General features: G+C 37.5%; 3 protein-coding genes across 5 annotated transcripts; all 3 read right to left on the bottom strand.

Annotated features, from left to right (window-relative positions):
• Nucleotides 1-798: 798 nt before the first annotated feature.
• myorg (myogenesis regulating glycosidase) lies at nucleotides 799-8,303 on the bottom strand. Its single transcript, XM_084137182.1, has 4 exons — nucleotides 8,195-8,303; nucleotides 5,447-5,944; nucleotides 2,277-4,685; nucleotides 799-2,220 (listed from the first exon to the last, which is right to left on the bottom strand). The coding sequence occupies exons 2-3, from the start codon at nucleotides 5,707-5,709 to the stop codon at nucleotides 2,891-2,893; spliced, it is 2,058 nt and encodes a 685-aa protein (XP_083993308.1). The 5' UTR covers nucleotides 5,710-5,944; nucleotides 8,195-8,303; the 3' UTR covers nucleotides 799-2,220; nucleotides 2,277-2,890.
• Nucleotides 8,304-9,075: 772 nt separating this feature from the next.
• On the bottom strand, nucleotides 9,076-13,808 carry LOC311097425 (uncharacterized protein). The gene is made up of 5 exons (XM_084137084.1): nucleotides 13,792-13,808; nucleotides 10,369-10,486; nucleotides 10,077-10,230; nucleotides 9,652-9,786; nucleotides 9,076-9,380 (listed from the first exon to the last, which is right to left on the bottom strand). The coding sequence occupies exons 2-5, from the start codon at nucleotides 10,475-10,477 to the stop codon at nucleotides 9,287-9,289; spliced, it is 492 nt and encodes a 163-aa protein (XP_083993210.1). The 5' UTR covers nucleotides 10,478-10,486; nucleotides 13,792-13,808; the 3' UTR covers nucleotides 9,076-9,286.
• On the bottom strand, nucleotides 13,640-23,936 carry LOC311097422 (BOS complex subunit ncln). 3 transcript variants are annotated; one of them, XM_084137078.1, is made up of 16 exons: nucleotides 23,818-23,936; nucleotides 22,137-22,320; nucleotides 20,965-21,155; nucleotides 20,646-20,790; nucleotides 19,766-19,863; nucleotides 19,576-19,653; nucleotides 18,198-18,301; nucleotides 17,940-18,028; nucleotides 16,988-17,127; nucleotides 16,703-16,881; nucleotides 16,037-16,124; nucleotides 15,872-15,910; nucleotides 15,418-15,590; nucleotides 15,092-15,145; nucleotides 14,040-14,118; nucleotides 13,640-13,910 (listed from the first exon to the last, which is right to left on the bottom strand). In XM_084137078.1, exons 2-16 carry the CDS (start codon nucleotides 22,291-22,293, stop codon nucleotides 13,854-13,856), a joined length of 1,671 nt encoding a protein of 556 aa, XP_083993204.1. In that variant the 5' UTR covers nucleotides 22,294-22,320; nucleotides 23,818-23,936; the 3' UTR covers nucleotides 13,640-13,853. The 3 variants fall into 3 exon arrangements, 1 of the variants encoding a protein (XP_083993204.1); XR_014609256.1 differs by having other exon boundaries at nucleotides 13,659-13,910; nucleotides 15,349-15,590; XR_014609257.1 differs by having other exon boundaries at nucleotides 13,659-13,910; nucleotides 15,450-15,590.
• Between the last annotated feature and the right edge of the window lie 215 nt (nucleotides 23,937-24,151).

Below are 24,151 nucleotides of genomic sequence, written 5' to 3'. Positions count from 1 at the left end.
GCCCAAAAAACCAAGAAGATGCCTCTCAGGAGAGACTTCTTTCAATGCCGGACCAAAGTCTGATTCAAACTTTGATCAGGCTTAACCTGCTTTGCAATAATTACTATTCCTGTGAGAGACTAGAGGAGGCTGGAGGTTCAATGAATCCATGGACCCATGACCGCCCTGCCTGAAAGCCTCGTTTGAACTTAGCGAAGAGATGCGGCCCAATCCGCCAGTAAGGAAAATGAAATGGAGACTAGGCAAACCGGCACTCATACTGCTCCGTAACCTGTGGACTCCTAACTAACTAACTATAACTAACTATATCTAAATTATCAGTCACCGCCTTATGTTTATCATGGCACATGCATACATGCAATTAAAACACATACTGAAGAAGATTTACATGTCACAAAAAATTCAAATAAAACATCTTGCTCTTGATTATACTTGGAAACTTAACGCATTATAATTTGAGTGACAAAGTCAACAAAACCATGCCATAAACGTTATTAACTTTTTCATTTACTGTCCACAAATTAGAAACATGATGGAAATCCATACTAAGATACACAGAGGGCTGAGGCTAGCAGAACTAACTGCATAATACCAAATAAACTAAACTAATAACCACTGGAAAGACGAGCCAAAATTTGTATCGTATCAGTGCCAAAATCCATGAGCTGCATGTGCTGATAGTCCAGCAACACTATCAAATGGGAAAATAGTGAACTGAATAGAGTGGGTGGTACAATTTGTAGGGCAGTACAATTAATGCAGAGGAGAAAGTACAATTAATAACTCATAACTCTTGAGAGAGGTCAAAAGTTTAATGGTACCATTTTACTTCAATATCAGCCTAATTATATTCAGAAAAAAATACTGAAATAAAAGTACAGGATTTTCTTGTCATGCCAACACACTTCACAAGCTTAAAGTGGAGGACTAGAAAAGCAGGTGAACACTGCCCTCCTGTGACACTCTGGAGAACAATACTTTCAGGGCAGCTGGTCAAAAATTTTAAAAAAAATTCTGAGAGATGATTACATTTAGCATGGCTTTACCAGGACATATGAAACTCAAAATAAAATGTAAATTCTGCCCAGTCATGCCTGAAACACACATGCCTGAACTCAAATAAGCACTGGTTTAAACGACACAAATGTATATGCACAAAATGAATAAATAGTTTCATTCACTAACATGTTTTAAAATAAAATAAAACATTAGTGTATTAGTCACACACACACACACACACAGTCTATGAGATGTACAAACAAAGCATCTTTGCTTCTGGAAATGTATATGTTCATACAATCTGTTTTTACGACGAAAAAAAAGACAAAAAAAAGCATGAAATTCCAGTCTGATGAAAGCTGACAGTGGTTTTGCTCTGGTGAGTTTCTGTAACATCAGCAGTGTACAGTCTGACTGGGTCAACCAGGGGCCCACACTGTCAGGGGTCTATCAACAAGATGTCCTCAGGGTAGAATCCACAAGAACACAGTCCCAGCGAAGAAAATTTCCCAAACCGGAAGACATCTCTCTACAAGTAAGTTATTAAAATACCATGACGCAACACTCTAAATTGTTATTTGAGGTACACAAGTTCTGGAAAGGCAGCTGCCACATGTCTACGTACTCTGCAGCTTCTTTTAGATCAGACACATTGCTTGACAGATTCATCGTTTCACCGGAGTGTACGAGTGCGCTTTTGCAGTTGTGTGGGAAGAGCTAAAAATAAGCTTGAAGGTCGTAGATTAGAGAAAGCTTGCAGTGTGAGTCGATTGCCGGCATGCTGGAAGAGCGTTAAACAAACACAACAAACACAAAGGTGACCCTTGCGCAGCAAAAAATATAATCTGATAAAGATTAACTGACTAAGCTATTAGCATTGTGCCATTATTGCAAAACAAAAAATTGTCAGCACAACATAATCAGAACAAGATGAGCAGCACACTTTCAATTTAATATAAACAGGAAAACTAACTTCTGTAAATTATGCGGCAGGAAACTTTTGTGTAAATGTGGCAGTAATGGAGTAATGCTTGACCAAGGCCTGTTGGTGATGTATTTGGCACTACATGATAAAATAGTATAGCAGTAGAGCAAAAAAAAGACTGCTGGCCATTTCCAAAGCAGCCACAGACACCCATTACTCATACATAATTCTAATGTGATTATTAGTATGGCAGATTATGTGCAAACAAATCATGCACAGCCCAAGTTTACTGTAGTGTATACATATATATATATATATATATATATATATATATATATATATATATATATATATATATATATATATATATGGGTTTCAGAATTGGGATTGCTTGCGGTTAAAAAGCCATACATTAATGTTATATATGCATTCGCAAAATCGTACATTTCAGAGAAATCAATTGATTTGCTCTGCGGACAACATTAGAAAGTAATTCAAAGTACGCCTTGTTAGATGAAGGCTTTTGTGCATAAGTTTCCCTTTTTAAAAATGCAGATGAGAGAACATGAAGCATACATTGTGCAAAATTACCCATCACAGCCCCTCAATAAATCCTTAACATCCTTAAAATTGGTTCATATTTGGCCACATGCATATCAATGCTTCATTCCTTTAAGGTTTTGTGCCGGTCTTTTGAAGACATTCACTGTTTAAATGCAAGGCACGTATTAAGACATTAGCCTCAGATATGTAATGCATGTTTAACTAATGGTGCTTAACGATCATATCCAAGCTGATGAAGAATCATAAATGTGCAACTGGGACCTTGCTTCTTAAATTGTCCTCTTTTACATTGTAGAATTTAAACCCTGGAAAAATAACTTTAGCTAATTCCCTGAAAAGAAAAATTAACTTCAAACACTTTAAATGGAAGACATGCTCGAAACTCCAGATGCTTCCCATAAGTCACTGAACCCATTCAAAGTAAGCAATTTCATCAAGATCAACTGGATAATCTGTTAGATGTATTGGCTCTTTGTTGTCATATCGTTCTCCTTTGTAACTTTTCCATCGTCCAGCTGGTAAGTAGATATCCCTTTCTTGCTTGCCCGGCTCCAGGACTGGTGCCACCATCAGGTCATCTCCTATCAGAAACTGTGAGTCAACTCTATAAGCAGTTTCATCACTGGTGGCAATCCACCATAATGGGCGAATTATGGGGTCCCCGGTGTCCAGAACTTCTCCAGCCAGTTCTATGACCCTGGGAGCCACAAGTGTCTCGTGTAGCTCAGTGAACCGTTGAGCAATAGCCACCACCTCATCATCGTACTCCCATGGGGGAATGGAGAACTGCATGGAGGGCATGAAAGCAGCGAGCTCCAGCCACCGAATATAGAGCTCACGGTCTGGTAGCTTGCCGTTTCCATCTGTACGGTTAGGATAGGCATTGCCTCCAATCATGTCTGGCAAGATGAACTGGTAGCCCAGGATGCTGATGGTGAGGACGGTTGGGATCAGGGACTTCAGGCCAAGTTCGTAGCCCCACACGGAGTCCCGGTCGATCGGACGGAAGAAACAGGAGATGTTCTGAGAGCCGTAGCCAGACCGGAGCTCAGCACGCTCGTTGAAAGGGATGGCCATTTCGGTGTAGCGGCGAGTGAAGGTGCTTGGGTCAGGGAGGTGGGCTCGGGTTCTGAACTGCCAGGGCAAGTAGTTGGTCTCGCCTGCATCCAACTTGAAGGAGGAAATGGCGTATTTGTGGCGTAAAGAGCGAAGCTGTGTCGTGAACCAGTTGCGAGCTTCTGGATTGGTAAAATCTAGGATTCCACCAATGCCATTCCACCACTTAACCAAGGCAGGAAGTTGGCCTGTCGGCTCCATCACGAACAGGCCTTTCTGTACACATGTCCCAAAATTAGCCGAATCATAATTCACAAAGGGATGTGTCCACAGGGATACTAGGATGCCATCTGCTTTGAGCTTTTGAAACATGGCAGAAGCATTTGGGAACTTGTGCATGTCAAACTCAAACTCCCCATACTGACTGGAGTAACGATCATCAAGTTCTAAGTGGCTACAGTTAAAACCATATTTGCGTATGTTCTCTGCATAAGTTAAAAATTTTTCCTGGGTGATGTTAGTCTTGTGTAAAGCCCAGGTCGACCATATTGGGTGCCGGAACATTTCTTTGGCGGGAACTTTGTTAGGTTTGGGGAAGTATCGGCGAACCATGACCTTGTGGATGGAGGTCACATCTGGGCCCACGCAGACTCTGTAACTAAGTTCAGCATAGGGAGGTCTTCCAGGTGCAGGTTTGTACGGACTGTCCTGATACCGTGCCTGGAAGTACATGGTTTTCTCTGTATCATTCCAGCCCAGGTGGAAAGGCACAGAGTCATTGATCTTAATGGCAGTTGCATTGGATGAGAGCCAGTAGCGTTCCAGGATGCCACCAAAGTCATGGCGATTGGAGTACACGTCACTGGTGACAAAAGGTTTGGCTGCCTGCTGACCCGAGATGGCAATAGGCCAATGCTGAACCGCAGTCTCAGCACCACCATACCAGTATGATTCATTGTAGGACATGGCATGTTCCACTGGCCGATCCGACTCCAACTCTTCCCAACGCACACGGTAACACACCACTGTCTCCTTTGGCTTCACTGTCATAATGAAGAAGTTCACCTTGCCAGCAAACGAACGAGAGCAGCGAAGGATCACATCCTCCTTTGAGCAGGAGTCTAGATCAAGTGTACCAGACCTGAAATCAGCAAGCATAAATAAATTTATTTTAGGTTTATATTGGTCATGTTATTTAAAAAAAAAGAAGAGCTTTTATAAGTGGAAAAATGTATACTGAATTTAGTTATCAATAAACTGATTCTGCACTCAGACAGATTGTACAGTGTACAGAGACGACCCAAAATAAAATAAATCATTTATCATACAAAATACCAACAAAAATGTCCCTAAAACAGTTATGCATTATTTGTATAAATGTATTGTTTATTACATGTATTGTTAATTACATGTATTGTTTGTATTTGATCAATGACATGTTTTTTTTGTTTTTTTTAAATCTATTGGTCAATTAATGTATACAAAAATATATGAAAAATTGCTTGAAAAATATATTTAAAATCTTTTGAAAACAATGATTTCATGCATTGAAGTTGTTAAAAAATATGTTATTACTTTTTACTTGACAGAACATTTGGTTTGAGAACGTTTGGTTTGAGTCATTAAATTACCTTTATAAAAATGGTATAAACATTTTTCAAACCCATATGAAACCAGCAGGAATGCCGTGTCAACTTGGCACGCATGTTTTAAATTATTATTTTTTTAAGACTTAATGGACACTCTTAAATACATGTCAATGACCCATTTTACTTGTGTCTGCTATCAGAACATTTTGGGTCACAACCCACCAGTTGAGAACCACTGGACTACAACATTTCTCTCTGTGAAGATTTTTTATGGTATCAGAAGAATATAAGCACCATGTCGATGCATACTGACCTGAAGCCCATCTTCAAGACAATCCCCCCAGCCTGGTTGCGGATGAGAAAGCCATCCTTATTGAGATCAAGCAATTCTGTCTTCAGCAGGTCAGCTTTACGTAGGGAGGCAATATAGTAACACCATGCAGTCACTGCTGCAATCACTAGAACCACACCAATAACTCCAGCCCCGACCAGAGGCCGACTGTCCTTGTTCATCTTCTTGATGGACACACCATCCGTGATCGTTCCTCCTGCGCCTCCTGGGACTACTTGGTACATTCTGAGTCTTAGTTTTTTATTAATTCACAGTTAAAACGTTGTATAGATGAAGTTTAATTGATAACCTCAAGGCTTAAATGTTATATGCACTAAAATAGATATCATTTGGTAGACTTATGTGAGAAACTGAAGCGGAGATAACCAAAGTGGATATCTTGCTAAATATGTGCAAAATGGAGTCTTGCATCCATTTTTCCTTGTAGCATTTTCCTCTTGTTCTTTATCCTTTATGAGCCTGAGGGGAAAGGAGTGGCAAAGAGTGTCAATGTAAAAGGTTGAAACAAAGTCCAAACAGAAATCTACTTGTCATGCAGATGTAGGAATCACAGTACAAACTCCAGTATTAAGTATTCAGAAAACACTATAGTTTTAGCTTTGATATCGCCCTGAATTGGTCTATTGGGAGGTAAAGGCATAAACAAAAGCAGTTTATTCATGCTGCCAAGGTTTCTCGCTGTGGCAGTGTGTGAATTGACTGCACCAGAGGACAACACAAGGGCCTCCGGGTCTGCAGTATGCAACGCCACACCTGCAGAATTTTGAGACTGGCTAAGTGCCACAAGACACACTTGGTACAAATGAAAAGCACAGTTAACGGACAATGTTTTCTACTGAAGAAAGACCTAGAAGAGCTGAACTGCTAATTCAGATGGTCTCGCATTCTGTTTTTGAGGGATATGTACAACACACTGATAAGGCGCAACAGTGACTGCACTCTTTTTCAGGGGCCTTCATTCTGGAAGCGTCTCATTTTGTCAATAGTCACTAAATTTGAATTAAATCAATGATATGAATCACAACATTACAACATTTGAGAAATAAAAATGTTGTACTTCTAATCATGAAATTATACTATACGTATCCCATGAAGCACTGTGAATGATGAAGCCAAATCAAATCACAAGTTATTCTCTATAAATTATTGATAATAAATATAATGCATTATATATTTGAAGCTTATATAGTTGTGTGAGGGTGTAAGGAGACTGACTCAATGTTTTTTGCAATGATTTATGGAAGTGGGCTGTCACTTTTGAGCCTTTTGCTATGAACATTTCCATGGTAAGATTAACTTTAAGTTGATCTGACTGGCAGATCGCTTTTTAAGATTGTGGGTAGCAGGGGTGTGCAGGCCCAATGAAACGGGTTTAGCGGACTAAGTCCTGCGTATGTCACCAGAAAGAAGTTCCAGAGAACTGCAACAAAAGAAGCAGTTATAGCATATATGAAAGAATCATGCACAATAACATCTATACGATGCAAAATCATCAATTTTGCATTTCTAATTTAAAATCAACAAGTAGGTTGCCTAGTGGCTAATATAACTAGAACGACTAATGGCTAGACTAGTATAAGCTGTAGCAACAATGTTTTAACGGGGATGAAATTGGAAGATGTGACAGTACAAAAATTCAAATGATTATACAGAATTATAATCATGGTAGGTCTGTCTTGCAAAGTGTACACGTTGTTGTAAATCTAATTATTTTTGGAGAAAATTGTAGCTTGATTTTTGCTTCTAGAATGGACTGTTCTGCTCTGTTCAGAACTGCTGATTATGCACATGTTCACTGGTAACAAGAGGCATGTGATTCTGACAACAGTCACTTCAGTTCTTCCCTAAATGAAAGAAGATCTTGCAAAAGATCTTGGTCGACTGAATAAACAACAGTGAATATTTGACAATAGAAATGTTTAACAAGGATACTTCATAGAGGGATACTTTGCCAGGCAAATGATTAAATGTACGCTAATGGTTAAACACCGCTGAATTGTGACACAGTGTTGCAGAAGTCTATCTTGACAAGAAAACATTGGAGGGATGAAGCAATCGTGTACTCTCACACAGCACTCAAATAAACAACATTTTTTCTTATTCAGAACATGCGGCAACATGCGGCTTAAAAAACGTGTTCTTCGATCTCTTTGCACCCTTAATTTATTCCAAATAGACACTCAAACAGGGAACTGAATGCACATACATGGACAAATAGGTCAGAGAGAGTTGTATCAGGTTGTATGATAAGTGAACTTTAACTAAAATAGCCACAGCACTAGAAACAACAAGAATAATATTGGCTGAGCTGTTAAAGATATTTGCATGCTCGTTTTAATAACTCAGGAAATATGAGAGCTAGCACGCAGAAATTACATAGGTCAAAGTGTAACAAGTTCTAAGACATGTAGTAGTAGCCACTACAACCACATTGAAATAGGTCTAAAACTCCTTAAATGGTCACATTATTATAGGAAAACTGCACCAAAAAAAATTATAATAATAATAAAATAAAAGGTTTTAACAAAACAGTGCGGTATTTTATCGCATAAGGGTACATGTGAAACAACAAGACAGCCAATGGTCGATTTATCAGGCAAAGGGGTGTCGACTCTAAAACACACGCAGGACCTAAATTCGTCGGGTGACAGGACGGATTTGCTATTTAAATGCCTAAACATTTCTAGTTACATGATATAGCATACTTACCAGCTTTAGTAGGCTACTGTAGGTTTCGTGTGCTGTTTCCTTTCACGAACGGTTCAAGACGCTGAACCATAGGGAGGAGTTTATTGGGCGACTCGCTGTTCACACAAACTCTGCAACTCTGGGAAATTGAGTTTTACTCAGCGAGTGAGAAAGGTTTGCTTTTGTCTGTCTGTCAGCCGCTGAACATAGAAGATAGTTGTTTGTGGAAAAAACAACAGTCATAATTTGTGAGTGTTTGTTTTTATTAGTCTACCATAGAAAACAACGCTTACCTGTTTTCTGTCAGTCTCTTACAAAAAAAAACTACAAAACAAATCCCGCCAAATACCAGTTACTACAACTACTACTTTAAAATTAAAACACTGCTTTATATTAATATGTGGATCATCCTTTGAATTGCATATGGTGTACAAATAGTTTGCCTATTTTATGAAAAAGAGTTTTCTACCACTACCACTAGAATTGGCCCCCAAAAAACTAAAAACTAAAAAAATCTTGACTGATCCAAGCAGGTAGAATGACCTGCCTAACTCAAGAAACGGCTCATTACTTTAATACTAAAACTTACAATTCTGTCACACTCACAGCACTATTGTTGGCTTGATTGCTTCTGCTCACCTCACTTGTAAGTCGCTTTATATAAAAGTGTCTTAGACATAGACTTCTTTATTGTCATTGTAACAGAGTCACAACGAAATTCTCTGTGACCCAATCCAGTTTGCAGCATATAAAAACAACAATTCCGACAAACATTAAAATGGCAAACAACAAATGGTCTGCTAAATGATTAAAGTTCAAGCTTGAATTGTCGAATTTACATTGTATGCAAACTATGGTTACCGTGGTAATGTTGCAAAAATGCAAAAATAACACACTTAGTGGGCACATCATAAACGTAGTTTATTTGTCATGGTAATGCACAACATCCAAAAATACATTTTACAGTCATTTGAATGAAGTTGCACCCAAGCATATTTTACCAGGCAGGATCTCCAAACACGTAACGTATCTAAATAATACACTGTAAAATGACATTATCAAACTGAGAGAGAGAAAAAAAACACATTATAAAAAATGCACAAACACTGGCTTTCAGTAGTGCTTAGCTTCGGAAACAAACTCTGGGTGGATGATGTAGTGTCCAACTTTATATGGCTTCACCACATGGAAACAGCTGTATCCTTCACTGCAAACCAAAACATCTAGATTTAAGAAGGATAATCTCAGACATTCAAATGCATTGACAACTGAGCCATGTTTATGCTGAAACACATTTACAGCTTAGCGGAATGAAAGATTAAATTACAATTTTTAAGATTACATTGAATTATATGTCTGAAAGATCAGGCCTATATCAGATCAGTGTGTGTGTGTGTGTACATATATATGTAGGCTAATATATACATACATATATATATATATATATATATATGTATATTTAATTGGGAATAAAATACCTGCAATCAGCAGTGGACTTTGAGCATGGTCTTCTGTGATGATGGGTAACCTGGTGTTTGAAGGGTTTTAAAGATGGCATGATGTCCATCTGTTGGTTCCAAGCCGATCTGATACGATCTGTGTCTGAATATTTCCTGAATACAAAGAACAAATTACCCTAAGCCGTGTGCAAGATATGAAGATAACTTATTTGAGGACAAAATCATAGCATGATCAGTTCAGAAATTGATAGTATATTCAGAGAAAACACACATATCAGGTATGCAATGCATTGGATTGCATTTTACTTTTAAAGACACAGTGCTGCGATACAGGGTAATATCTTGTTTATTCAGATGCATAAAGTAAAGTCATGAAATAGCATTTAAGTTCAACTAAAACTATTTATGCAATGCCCATGCAAATATGATTGCAAAAGTTTTACCCTTGTGTGTTTGTTGCATGAGCAAAGTTGGTTTGTTGTGGTTTGAGAAGCCAGGCAGCAGGTGGCAGTGTACAAACTGCAGAGGAGACCTCAGGTGGTTTGGAGTCACTTTGCGATGAGCTCTGCATCGTTGGTTGGTGTCCTGTCTGCTCGTCTTGAGGGCAATGATAATAGTTTTTCAGTTATATTATATACAAATATATTTGATATATTAGTCTGAAGCTGGTGCTGTGCAACTGATATACTACACTGATTTGCTCAACCTCAGCTGACAAAGAATGCATTGGTATACCTGGATACTGGATAGATATGTGTCTGACTGGAGGTAGAAAAGAGTTTGGAGGAGCCGTCATCTGAAAGTGTTTCCTTGAGCCATATCCTGTCTGCAGCATTCTTGGCATCAGGAAGTCCTGGGTGGCAAAAGGGATTCAGAAACCAATCCTAAGTGGCACTTAATAGCCTGTAACACTGATCCCGAAGAGGTTAGATTGTTTTGCTAACATAGTGAGAGTCGATCCCAACCTCTGATCCCTGTTCAGTGGTTTGGAAACAGTGTAACCGGAGCCTCCTGTACAAAGCCCCCTACATGTAGGTTGTTTTGCAGAATCAAGCGGCTACAATGTTCCCAGGCCTGGTGAATTATTAATGATTTGTCAGGTCAGTTAATTGAAAAATGTTGGCTGTTGTTTACAGCACATTTCTTACCTCAATACTGCATTTTAACCCAATTGTTTTGCTCATTCAGCTAAAACATGTCATTCACACGTCAGCAATAAAATAATGCAAATCAAGAGAATGCAAACAAACACCACATCAAATTCAAGTAAATAATTAATGTAGCACACCAGTGCTTGATTCTCAATTTTCTTGTGGTTAGAGACTTAACAAAAAAGAATAAGGTGTAAATGCTTGTCACACATATCTGATATATCTAACCCCTAAAATCTGAATTTAAAGATTTATAACTTTTAATGCAGACATTAAACTGATCAAAAGCGACCGTAAAGACATTTATGATGCTGTGAAAGATTTTTATTTTAAATGAATGCTGATCTTTTGAACTTTTATTCATCATGAAAATACAAAATTATTAAGCAGCAAAATTGTTTTCAACTGTGATGATAATAATAAATATTTCTTGAGCTCCAAATCAGCATATTAGAACTATATTAGAAGGATCATGTGACACTGAAGACTGGGAACATGGCTGCTGAAAATTCAGCTTTATCATCACAGAAATAAATTCAATTTTTAAATATATTAAAATAGAAAACTTTTAAATTGCAATAATATTTCTCAAAATCACTGTTTTTATTGCATTTTTTTATCAGATAAATGCAGCAATGGTGAGAAAAAGTCACTTCTTTCAAAAACATAAAGTATGATTTCTTTCCTGAAAAGTTTTAAAATGAGACCATAGAAGAAACGTTCATTTATGCTGGCGATCGTGCTATAATTGTCCAGGAAGCTCTTACCGGCCGTGGATGAGGATTGTTCCTGCGATATGCAGAGGACGGCCTGGGCCGGGTGGGTTTGACCCGAGCTGGGTAACTGAACTCCTCTGAGTAGGTGCTGCTGAAGTGTAGCTGAGGACCCATTTCCTCTGTGTACAGTAAGAGTGTGTCTGCAGCTCCTTGACTGCGGTCAACCAGACCTCACCCCCTCCCTCTCTTCAGCACCTCTGCTCTTGTGCGCTCATGCATCTCATCCTGTACCCTAAATCCTTTCATCTTTCCATGATAAGTCAAATAAGTTGCCTCAAAAGAGAACATTTTGTCATCGTTTACTCAGGTTTGAAACTACATAAAGTTGAGTTAACAAAATGTCTCACTCTGCCCCTTTTCTATCTACACATTTCGGATGTCACTGGATTGCTTTGAGATCAAACTTAAGGTTACAATCACATTTGAAATTGTAGTACACACAAAGCACATCTGAAGCAATCATATGGGATGTTATTCTGGTATTCTGGCCCAGTTCTGTATTAGACGTTCCACTGAAGAGAGAAAAAGAGAGCTGGCAATTGGATAATCTGCATAGGCATCCGTCTGTCACCAGGATTGAGCTGCCATTGTTTTCATTTCCCTGTCGGCCAGTGATCAATAATTCAAGCCTTAGATCCTGTGTGTCTTTTGTGGCCCCTGTTCATCTGGGCCAAACTGAGAGTTAAACAGGTGAGGAGAGATCTGTTTATCGGTCTGGACAAATGCCCTAAATAGAGCTGGAAAGAATAGGGGCAGAGTGATACTTTTAGTACTGATTATAAGAATAAAAATAACTAAAAATGTTGATTCTAAATTTTAAAAAAGAAATCTACAGAATGTATCATTTATTTAGCATTTCATACATTTTGCTAAAAATTGTGATATTGTGAAATAATATTGCAATTTAAAATAGCTGTTTTCTATTTCAAAATATATTTAAAAAAAATTAAAAGCTGTATTTTCAGCATCGTTACTCCAGTCTTCAGTGTCACATGATCCTTCAGAAATCATTCTGATATACTGATTTGCTGCTCAAGAAAGATTTCTTCTCATTATCAGTGTTGCAAACAGTTGTGCCGCTTAATATTTTTGTGGAAACCGTGATAAATGTATTATTTGATGAAAAGAAAGTTTGTTTTGAAAAATTAGTTTGAATTAGAAATCTTTTGTAACATTATAAATGTCTTTACAGTCACTTTTGATCAATTTAATGCATCCTTGCTGAATAAAAGTATTAATTTTTTTAAGTATTAATTTGTCTTTAAAATGACTTCATTTAAGAATTTGAACATTAGCAAATTTTCCTTTCTCTGTGAATGAATCATACCACTATGCCATAACTTCAGAATGCTAATGTTCTGACATTAGACTCCACATTAGAAAATAACTCTATGATACATTAAGGCAATCTGCTCATGTCATTGTAGCTACAATATTGTGGATGACAGTAATTAATGTGTAATCCTATATGAATGAAAGGAGTTCTTCATTCATAAGAGATAATCAAGACAGTCATCATTTAACTGAGCAAAACTGGCACTTATCCACAGTCCCTGTCAGCACCACACAAAAAAAATCCTCCTTGTCTGTGCCAACACAAGTAAATCAAATATGTCTTTCAGCAACCTATTATGCAAAGGACAGCTTTCAGGTTACTCAGATAGTTCCACAGGGAAAAACGTTCCATTCATAATTATTGACACAAAATGGGTTTGAAGGGAGGTTTCTGTCCAGGTCTACTTTTAAATAGTCACTCAAATGGAGATATAACCTAATTATATTTGTGTATCATTAAGCTCCAACTTAAGCTGTTTGTTTAACAAAACAGTAATATTTATCTTTGAAACATTATCGACTGGTGTTCGTAATCTTCTCTCTCATATAGGTGTTCAGTGACCATAATTCCACTACATGTAGGTGACCACATTCAACAGATCCGCTCACTCTTACTTAGCGTCAGGTTCCTTTTTAAAGTGACTCATGATTTATCCATGAGTTCCATTCTACTCCCGACATATCGCATTTGCATGGGGCAATCTAATTTAGTCAGTGTAAACAAAGTATAGTTCGAGAAGGATTCCAGAAAGTAGCTGATTTTAAAAGAGAGGGGTGATCTTTAATGAAAACAGAAAAAACACACCTAAAAAAAAAAAAAAAAGAATCATGGCAAGGGAATTATTAAACACAAGGTAGCCACTTTAAATTCAAGTTTTCAAGTTTTCAGTCCTCACAGGAATACATCGGCCATGCTGTAGACTTCTCTGCACTGGTTCTTTGATGTGTCTAGTCCAGTTTATTGGTGCTTGGCTTTCATGGTTGCTTTCAGTTTGGTGTAGATAATCCCAAAGTTCTGCAAACAAAAAGCAGTGATCAAAACAAATGAAGGAAACCTCTGGGATTACAGATTGAGATTACTGATAGATATTCAGTTCTAGCCGACCTCAGGTCTCTAGTTTGGTATACATCACCCACGGCTCACCTGGATTGCGTAATAGATTATTCCAAGGTATCCAGCTATACAGCCACCCAAAAACAGGTCAAAGGCGGCCGGCTTCACCCTAAAAAAAAAAAAAAACAGTTATAAAAAAATCAAGGATCGGTGTTAAAAAGGAAACTGACTGAAAACATTTTCGCTTACTAAAATTAAAACTACTGGAACATTTCTAAAAATGACTCCAAACCTTACTAAAATAAAGGAAAAAAATTACCATGAGTTAATTTTAGTTTTAGCTTGTGTATTATTAAACTAAAATTAATAAATAAATACAAATAATACACTGAAAGTAGAAAACTGAAAATACTAAAACTAAAGTAACCAATTGAAAATAAACTATTATACCCCTGGATCCAAGAGATTTAAGGTCTATTTTAACACTTTTTACACTTTTTACAGGGATTTAAACACTATTTACTTAATTAATATACATTTATGCACAGAGTCTGTAATCGAAAACTTCCCTACTGTATAGAATACGAAAAACAGGATGCCTAAAGTGTAAAGTCTGAATACATAGTATTAGAAAAATAGAAGGCGAAAAGTCCCTGAATGACCTACTTCCGCGAGATTCTGAAGTGTGCATTCGATGGACACTTTACTGTCCCATGAGGCCACGGGAGAGGATTTATGAGTGGCAGTGAAGTGACGCAACTGACACTGGTTGGTCACGTGGCAGTAACAGTATAGAACGTACTTTTTTAACTGTCGTGGAGTAAGCTTAAATTCAATTGTAGTACTCAGACAGTATACAATTTCAGACGCACCGACAGTTGTAATCATTGGTGCAAATTCCGTCTGTAATTTTGGTATTTATAATCTTTCATTAAAAGGTAGTAACTTCCGCTCCACCTTTGATGTTTCAACCTCTCCCCTGCAACCATCTTTCATTTACAGACCATCAATTCTCAATGGATAAAATTCATCCAAACCTCTTTTACTAGCTGAATATAACATTTCATTTGGAAATGCATCACATCTCTAAATTGTTTCATCACAAGACCAATCATAACCAACCAATCACAAGACTTACTCACCTGTACATCATCATTGGTTGGCTCATTTGATCAAAGAACGTGATTTCAGGATCCCTATAAAAGTCAGACAAAACAAGCTTACTATGTCTGTATCTACTAGTGTGTGTGTGTGTTTGGGTGGGTGTGAGCTGTAGTTTTGCTTTTTGCAGAAAGTGTGTCGGTAAACATTGTTTGAACTTTTTTGCTACTGGCAAGATAAAAATATGAATATGAGTGTATGCGTATTTGCAACTCTAGTACAATATGCATCTGTAAACCTGCTACAGAAGTCTTTTGAAGTCTTGCTTCAGGCCATTGATGAGGTGAAATACTGTGTCTGTGTGTACCTTCTGTCCAGGTTGAACGTGTGTCTATGGACCTGCTTTAGATAGTGTTTGAACTCCTGCTCCAGGCTGCTGATCAGGAGCAGTTGTCCTGGTTCTCTGTCCAGCAACTGGACGGCTCGGGGAACAGACGTCATCATGCTCATCAATGAAGACAAATGGCTGTCTTGAATATCCTACATAGCACATAAAGGTTACTTGATGAACTTTCAACTTGATGAAAATTCAGCTTTGCCTTTACAGGAACAAATTTCACTTTAAAATATGTCAAAATAGAAAAACGTTATTTTAAATTGGAATAATATTGACAGTTTTCACTGTATTTTGACCATATAAATGCAGCTTTGGTGAGCATAAGAGACTCATTTCAAACTTCCAAATTTTTAAATGGTAGTGTATCGAAATTGTACCAATACAAGCCTGATAAAATAAAAACAGAGCAGAAAAAAATGATTACCAAACTGCCCTTGAAAACCTGCATGTCCTTAGCAGAGCCCTACAGCACAAAAAATATGATATATATTAATGAAAAGTGGAAACAAAGACAAAAGTGGTCTGTATGTGCTTTCAAGGTTGCCGTGAACATTTAAATTTGGCGAGACCCTCCAAACGTTTGCCTCACCTTGTCTGAAAGATTGTACATGAATCTTGCCAAGGACTCAGCAACTATAATGGCGTTCCGCTTGAGCTTCCTGATGTCCACTTGTGCCCTAAATATACAAGAAAAACTGTGAGATGAGAAATGGTGCATATGTCATTTTAAAATGTAGTCTGAAATGTCTGCTATAACAGAGTTGCATTTCATGTAGTCCAAAACAATTGGATAGGAAACTTGATTCACACTGGTTTCAAGGATAAAAAATGGATTTAAAGGTCCTGAAAGAGATTGTTTTTGTGGAATGGTACTGGAAAATATTCATCTAACCTGACAGATGTCACTGACAAAAAGTGACCGCAGGCCACACTCAGAAACTTTGTTCAGCCAATCAGAAGACTTTGAGGCTCTTTCCACCTGTCAATTATTTTGCACATTCAAAAGGCAGCCAATATATGGGAAGCAGGAAGCTGAGTGGTAGCTGGAGTGAATCATTCAGGTTTACAACATATTCAGCTTCATAAGCAGGTGTCAGTTTTTAGTTTGTTGTGCAAGAAGCTGTGGGTTTCTTTGTGGGGTGGTTTTTGAAAAGAGTGGACGTGGCTAATTCACTGGCTCCATCTGGCAGACGTTCCAGAATGGGATTTGCTTACAGAACTTTAACTTTGGAAAATTTTGGTAGATTTTTCTCACATGGTGTCCAGGATAGATCCTCTCAGCTCTGATTTAGGGTTCTCAATATGCGACAGAGTGAATCCTGGGATATGTTTCATCCCATAGCGCTCATGCTCCCAAGCCACGTTGGTCTCCTGCAGGTTGATCTTCTTATGGACTGTTCCAAATCTCACCCAGGGGAACCTGGCAGAGATTATCTGTAAACACAGAAAGGGAAAAGATGTACAAGAGGGTCAATTGCCAATCACCAAAGATTTGATTGAACATAGACTGACTTCCACTTCATGCATAATTCAACTTAACCTGCTCTAGCTGCTGAATGAAGCTGTACTGAGGCGTTCCAGGCTTAGGTGGCCGTGAAACGTGTAGGAAAAGCTCATCTCCGGTGCCAAGAGAGTCCAGACATATAACGAATGCCACATTGTCATGCAAAAGGCTGGATTCTGCATAGAGTTATAAAAAAATGAATGCCGTCAAGATTCTTATCTTGTTTAAATACCTCTTGCTTGGATTGACAATACTGACAATAGTGTGATATTATCAGGCAATAGTTATGATGGCAAACTGAATAAGATATAATTTTATTCCTTGTCACAAAGGAAACATAAAAACTTTTTGAAAATTCAAGAAACAAAAATTAAAATATATGTAATATATCAAATTCTCACTATTGACTAGTTTCTTATTAGCATGCATATTACTAGAATATTGGCTGTTTTTAGTACTTATAAAGCACATATTAATGCCTTATTCTGCATGACCATATTCTACATCCCTTAATCCTACCCAATCCCTAAACTTAACAACTACATTACTAACTATTAATAAGCAGTAATTAGGAGTTTCTTGAGGCAAAAGTTGTAGTTAATAGTGAGAATTGGACCCTAATCTAAAGTGTGACTATACTGTATATCATGTTTTATAGTATGAAGGCTCATACTTTTTACACTCTTAAAAATAAAGATTCTAAAAGAATTTTTTCACAGCGATACCATAGAAGAACCGTTTTGGGTTCTCCAATAAATCAGTGAACAGTTCTTAAAATAACCATTTTCTTCTTAATGTGAAGAACATTTTATATAATCTGAACTACAATTTTCTACTATAAAGAAATTTTTGTGCTAAGTAAAGTTTCCATGGATGTTAAAGGTTCTTCATAATACCATAGATGCCAATAAAGAATCTTTATTTTTAAGAGTTTTGATTGGAGAGTAAAATGTGTGTAAAGAATACATATTGGCATTAATTTGCTTACCTGCATGGTCCATATTTTCCTCCAGCCAACGCTTGGTGCCAAGGAAATTATATTTACCACCACCAGTCAGGGAGAATAAGAGGTGGTATCTAAAAGATTTTGGAAATGTGATGCAAAATTTAAATGCAAAAAAAGAAAAAAGAATGAAAATGAATCAGTTGATCTACACATCTATAAACTACTGTGTTCATGTTGCCAGTTTTTCAATTATTTTCCTAACACAAATATTTTAGGTGGTAAAACACAGAATGAACTAACGGAGCCTGGTTTCGTGGATCACTGTAGAGGTGATGAAAGAGTCGAACCAGCTCGAGAAGAATGGTGACACCACTGCCATTAGAATCCGCACCATACGCCAGCCCCTATGGCACACACACACAAATCACTCACACATACAATTTCATAATACACTTTAAAATGGGTAAATAAATGCCCTTCAGTAAATACAATTTCAAAATTATCCCTATTCTTTTGGCCAAAGGAGAGATAAAGTATCAATGATATGCTAAGCATACAGCCAAGTACATTGTTTTCAATGTATAAAACGCCAATGGAAGTGATCTGGCAGGTGGTGACTGTAAAACTCATTACCAGTGGGAACATTTTACCATCTGAACCCGTAAAACACAGTGGTAATGAAATGCTTTGCTGTGATTACAAGATTACCACAGCATCATTACAGGTACATAACTCAAAAGTGTAGGTCTTTATCAAAACATAAATTCAATAATGGGAATCATATGGAATTTAACAATCCATATTTCAATTTTGAGAAAGTTTCCTTAATGGCTCCATTAACATTTGAAGGTGTGATTACACAAACGTTATAATTTTTTAGAGATTCTCAAACAAATTATTCTTATGAGCCTGTACTTTTTAACAAATCAAAAAAATTCCCGTAGCTCAAACAGTAGAGCATCGTGCTAGCAATGCCAAGGTGATGGTTTGATTCCCACAGATGGGAATGCATGAACTGATACTTTTCGTTATTTTTAGTGAATCAAACACACAACTTATTATTTACTGCATGATTAATATCTCTAAAAACTCTGAAGTTTCCAGCTCATTATTTAACATTATCATCACATAAGATTCATTATTTTGGGAATTGGTATGGTTGCATATTTTTTATTCACTTAAAAGGGAAAACTCATAAGGCTCATTCTTTCGGGAATTGGACTGGTTGTGGTGCATGTTTTTGATTCACTTAAAAGGGAAAATTCATAAGACTCATTCTTTCGGGAATTGGACTGGTTGTGGTGCATGTTTTTGATTCACTGGCACCACTTTTACATAATGAAAAGAGATTTGGAAGTTCTGAATTACAAGTTACAACCACTTGTCAGTTCCCAACACAATATTTCAATACAATTTTCATTGGTGGGGCTTTGAGATGCCGGTTATATGAATATGTTAATTTCTGACCGAAGTGTTTGAGTAAAGGTCAGTTCCCACAGCAAGTGAACCATGTCAATTGACAACATGCATAAATCATTCGGAATCATGTTTTAGGGGAGTGTGATGTATTATGTGACCAAAAAATGATTAAGGATATATTAATGTACACTGAAAAAAGGTTCCTTCGATCTTGATCTCCCAGTGTGTATGTGTGTGGACATTAATGAGGGTGACTTACGGGAGCAAGACCAAACGTGTCATAATGGGCAGTAATTACAATGGTGGGTGGGTCTTCTCCAGCTCCAGGAAGTACTCCCTTGAAATGAAGCAATAAATCCACTTGACTGACAGGTTTAATTATAGCTGAACAGTTTTACGTTGTACAGAAAAGGATAGAGTTGTTGTGTGTGGCCAGCTGCCATTCTCACCTCTAAAGTAATGATGGTGGTATCAGTAATAGGCTTGATGGGGGAGTTGTTGCTCACTAATATTTGGAAGCCGGTGGCGGTGATGATACTACGGAGAACTGAGAAAGAGCGAAAGTTGATTCACATGGCTTAAAATTTACAGTAAATCCAATTTCATGAATATTTACGAATAGCAATTAGTACATGCAAAAATATTTAGGCCAACATTTTTTAAAGATTTATGTATTTGAATTGCGTATTAATTCCATTTATTTGGATTACACCGTTTTAACCTAACTAATAAAGTACCTTAAATTCATTGAAAGTCTTTGGGATGTGCTAGAGTAGACTTTACAGAGTACTCGACTCTTGCATAGTCAATAAAAGATCTTGAACAGAAATTGGAAATAAATGTTGTGATGTTATTTCCATCAAGAGGTGCAACAATTTTTGGTCAAGATCTTGTTTTGACAATGCAAGAGTCCAGCACTCTGTAACGTCTATTCCAGCACATCCCAAAGACTTTCAATGAATTTAAGGTCTTGGACTCAGAGGTGCCAATTCATGTATGGAAATGATTCTTCATGCTCCCTCCCAACCATTCTTTCACAGTTTGAGCCTGATGAATCTTGGCTTTGACATCATGGAATATGGCCACGATTTGTCTTCCTACATGGTTATTTAAGAAATGAAAAGCTACACACTCCATCAGTTAGGGTTAGAAGAACTGTTGCAATAATGATCCAGTCATAGACTCTTAAGTATTTGCCTATTTAAATCCAAACAGCGACTTTTTTTTTTTTTGGCCTGGAAGTGTACATTTGAGTGTCTTCAGCTTTTTACAGCAGGAAGGTTATTTCGTAATTTTTATGTCTGCTGGCACTCTGCAGTTCCCTCTCACCTCTCACTAGCACAGAAGCAGACTTTGTTGCTGCAGCCTGACTGACTTCTTCATACATACAGAGCAGCTGGTCATCCTCTGGGACCACATACACAGGCATGAGGGTCTCCTTCTGCAGGACCTGAGATTCCGCCACCATGAAGCCCTAGAGATGGTTGGGGAAATTTTCTGACCTTTAGCTAACCAGGTTGGGGAATTGAGGGGTATCTAATGTAATCTGCTTACTTCGCTAATCACAAATAACCTACAGTTACTGGAAGAAACAATGAATCAGCAGTAATATATCAAGCGTAATTGTGCAAAAATGTTCCTGAATGACCTGCACTATATCCTCTGGTACAGACGAGAGATTTTGGGGTAGCAGTATCAAAACCGCTGCTGCATTCTGATTTTTGGCCTCTAAGTAGCTTTCTGTGGTGAAATCAGGCAGCTTCATGATCACACAGCGGCGAGTCAGAATCGTGTCCGCAGCCGATCGTGCCTCTGCCACCACAATAGCTCCACGGCAACCTGAGGGTCAAAGGTCAGAGTCTAAATGTCATGATCACCTTTGCACATTTGATATAGTGACATGAGTGTGTGCATTCTTAATTAAATCAGAAAAAGATCATTTCCATTGGTGCGTTTCAAGTCTTACTACATCAGTAAGGAATTCAGAATAAGTCAAATTCTGTGGTATGGCATCTTATTTAAGTGTCTCTATTATGCTTTTTCAGATATTACCGTGTTATATAGCTGTTTGTGAATGTTTAAGGTTGGCAAAGTTTCAAAGATCAAAGTGCATGACAAATAAAGTTATTGTCTCCCAAAAGAAAGAACCGACTGCCTGAAATGAGTCATCAGTAATTCCAGTCTTACTTCCTGCACAAACCTATATAGGTTTGTAACAAATTCGCATAATGCCAGCCTATGGTCTTCATTGGATGCCCGCCAAAAAACATCTACTTTGACCCGCCCTCAAACAATAGTTGTAGCTGAGGCCTTGAAGAGTTTGGTTTTTGTTATCGAGAACATGCTGTTTTCTGCGCTGCAAAATCAAATCCACTTTGCATGCACTTCCAAAGGATGAGAATTTAGGCTCAAATTGATACAGTAAAACCAACACAATCGTTACTGTTCGTATCACTGTGTATCAAGTGCTGAGGAACCCTCAACTAGGCTGGGCCGTCTAACCAATCAGAGCAAAAGGAGAGGATGCTACAGTGTATATTATGAGAAAATTACAGTTGTTTGACCTTGGATGCATGTAAACCTACTGAAGGAGGCCAAAACATAATTAGGAACCTTTAAAAAGCATAGTAGGGGAACTTTAAAAGGATATCAAGGCTATGTTTGAAGTAGCATACTGCCTGTTTCCCATAATGCATTGTGCTTGACTTGTAGACTTAAAAGAATAATTCACGGCACGTTTTGAACGGCTTAAGTGTGAGTAAATGATAATAGAATTTTCATTTTTTTGGTGAACTATCCTTTTAAACTGTTGTGTGTTACCATGTTTGTCCTGATGTAAGTTGTATTGCTGCATCCTGTAGGCGTTGAACCCATAGGAGGATGCTGCGGGAAGGGCAGATGCATGTAGGAGATGCACTGACAGCAGCAGCAGTGCCGCCACTTTAGAGGTTCTGAGAGTCATGTTGATACCCCACATCTGAGTTCGCCCAAAGAACCAACACGTCTATTGAAAAATGCAAGATGGAATATTAAAAAACAATAATAAACCCTTTTTTTCCCCAAGTGTGTGAACACAAAGACATTACAGGAGGTCCATAGACAAATTTATAATAAAAAAAATATAAAAAAATTACTAATACACTCTTAAAAATAAAGGTTCAGAAAGGGGGTTTCCACACCGGTGCCATAGAAGAATCTTTTTGGTTCTCCAAAGGAACTTTCAGTGAACAGATTTTAAAAGAACACAGTTTTTTCTTAGTGTGTAGAACATTTTAAGAATCCAAAGAACATTTTGTGCAATCGAAAGTTTCCAATGGATGTTAAAGGTTCTCCATAGGTAGCCTAAGCAATAAGGTACTATAGCGTCGTGCCTGCAACCCCTTCAGATGTCACTTATGATACAATTCATGATACAGCACAAACATTGAGTAGCCTACTGTATTGTTTTTATAAAACGGTTACCATACAATACCATTAAAGCCAAAAAAATATGTATAATGCAACTTTCATGAAGTAAAATCACTGAAAGGCTTCCTTCCGCTGGAAAAAATAGCGGTTAAAAAATAGTCCCTGACCAGCAACAGAATTAGGCTACATTGTTATGACAAAGACTGTCTTTATGAGTGAGTCACTCAGTAGCGAAGATTCTTTTTAATTGAAAGGACTGAAACTTGTTGTGAACACGGAACAACTGACAAATGCTTTGACTAGCGCTGTCAGTGTCATGGCACGGGAAAACCTCTTAATTGTTAAAAGGACAAGATATAGCAGCAGGCATTAAAACAGTTTTTTTTTTTTTTTTTTTTTTTTATGAACATATAGGACTGACCTTAAGGAAAATCCTACATCTGAATGTATACACTCCATCACTCAATCTCTCTCACACAATACTCTTCTACATAATACAGTAAGCTTCAATAAACAATGTCAATTGAGAACAAACAGTTTACTCGGTCATAGCCGTGTTTTATCGTGAATAAAAAACATTGACCAGTCAGAATCAAGGACTAGAAATAGCAGTTTTCCAAATGCCAGTAAAGAACCTTTATTTTTAAGACTTTATATATTTCTAACTACTTGAAAAAACTTTAACGTGTATAAAACAAATTTAACTGTAACACAATTTATTTTTTAGATAAGCTATTTTAAATGAAAATTATTTTATATTGGCAGTCCATGTGTCGGCTGTGAGTCTGAAAAAGTATTTGGGCCTTTACAATATAGGCTAATCAGCCATAAAAATTGCAATACTGTACATCTAACAGCAAAAAGCCAGTTTTCACAAAAAGACGCAATACATGCGTCATAACTTCTGTAATCATTCAGAATATGGACACAACGTAATGAGCAATAACAATATTTGCTGAATATCAACGCCACCTTTGCACTTGAGATTTGCTGCCATGTGTAAACCTTAATTAAAAGTACAACAGATGTACTAGAATTATATTAGCAGAATATAAAGGCCCAAGCCGCCAAACACGGCCCTATGATAACTCACCCTATGTCCACATTAGATCTTCCGCAGTGTGAAAAAAACGATCCGTCTTGTGGTTTGAGCAGAATGTGGTGTCCAAAGCATGGCCGGGGAGAAGGCTTAGAGAGGCCCTCAGGTAAGCCTAGTGTACCATATGGCCCAGACGGGATAAAGATAAGATTATCAGTCCTCCCCTCCAATCCCAGACAACCTACAACATTTCCAAACCCCTCTTCCCAGCTGGAAGAAAAAATTGGAACAAAACCCCAAAATTGGAAGAAATGTGGCTAAATGTCAATGTCAATGGGCAGTCAATGTTTATTGACATTGTTTAAAAACAATGTTTATAAAATAAAAT

Source organism: Abramis brama (assembly GCF_963993115.1).
Source record: "Abramis brama genome assembly, chromosome: 15".
NCBI classification, from domain to species: domain Eukaryota; kingdom Metazoa; phylum Chordata; class Actinopteri; order Cypriniformes; family Leuciscidae; genus Abramis; species Abramis brama.
The sequence above is the reverse complement of the archived record's forward strand: the minus strand, read 5'-3'. Positions and strand labels throughout refer to the sequence as shown.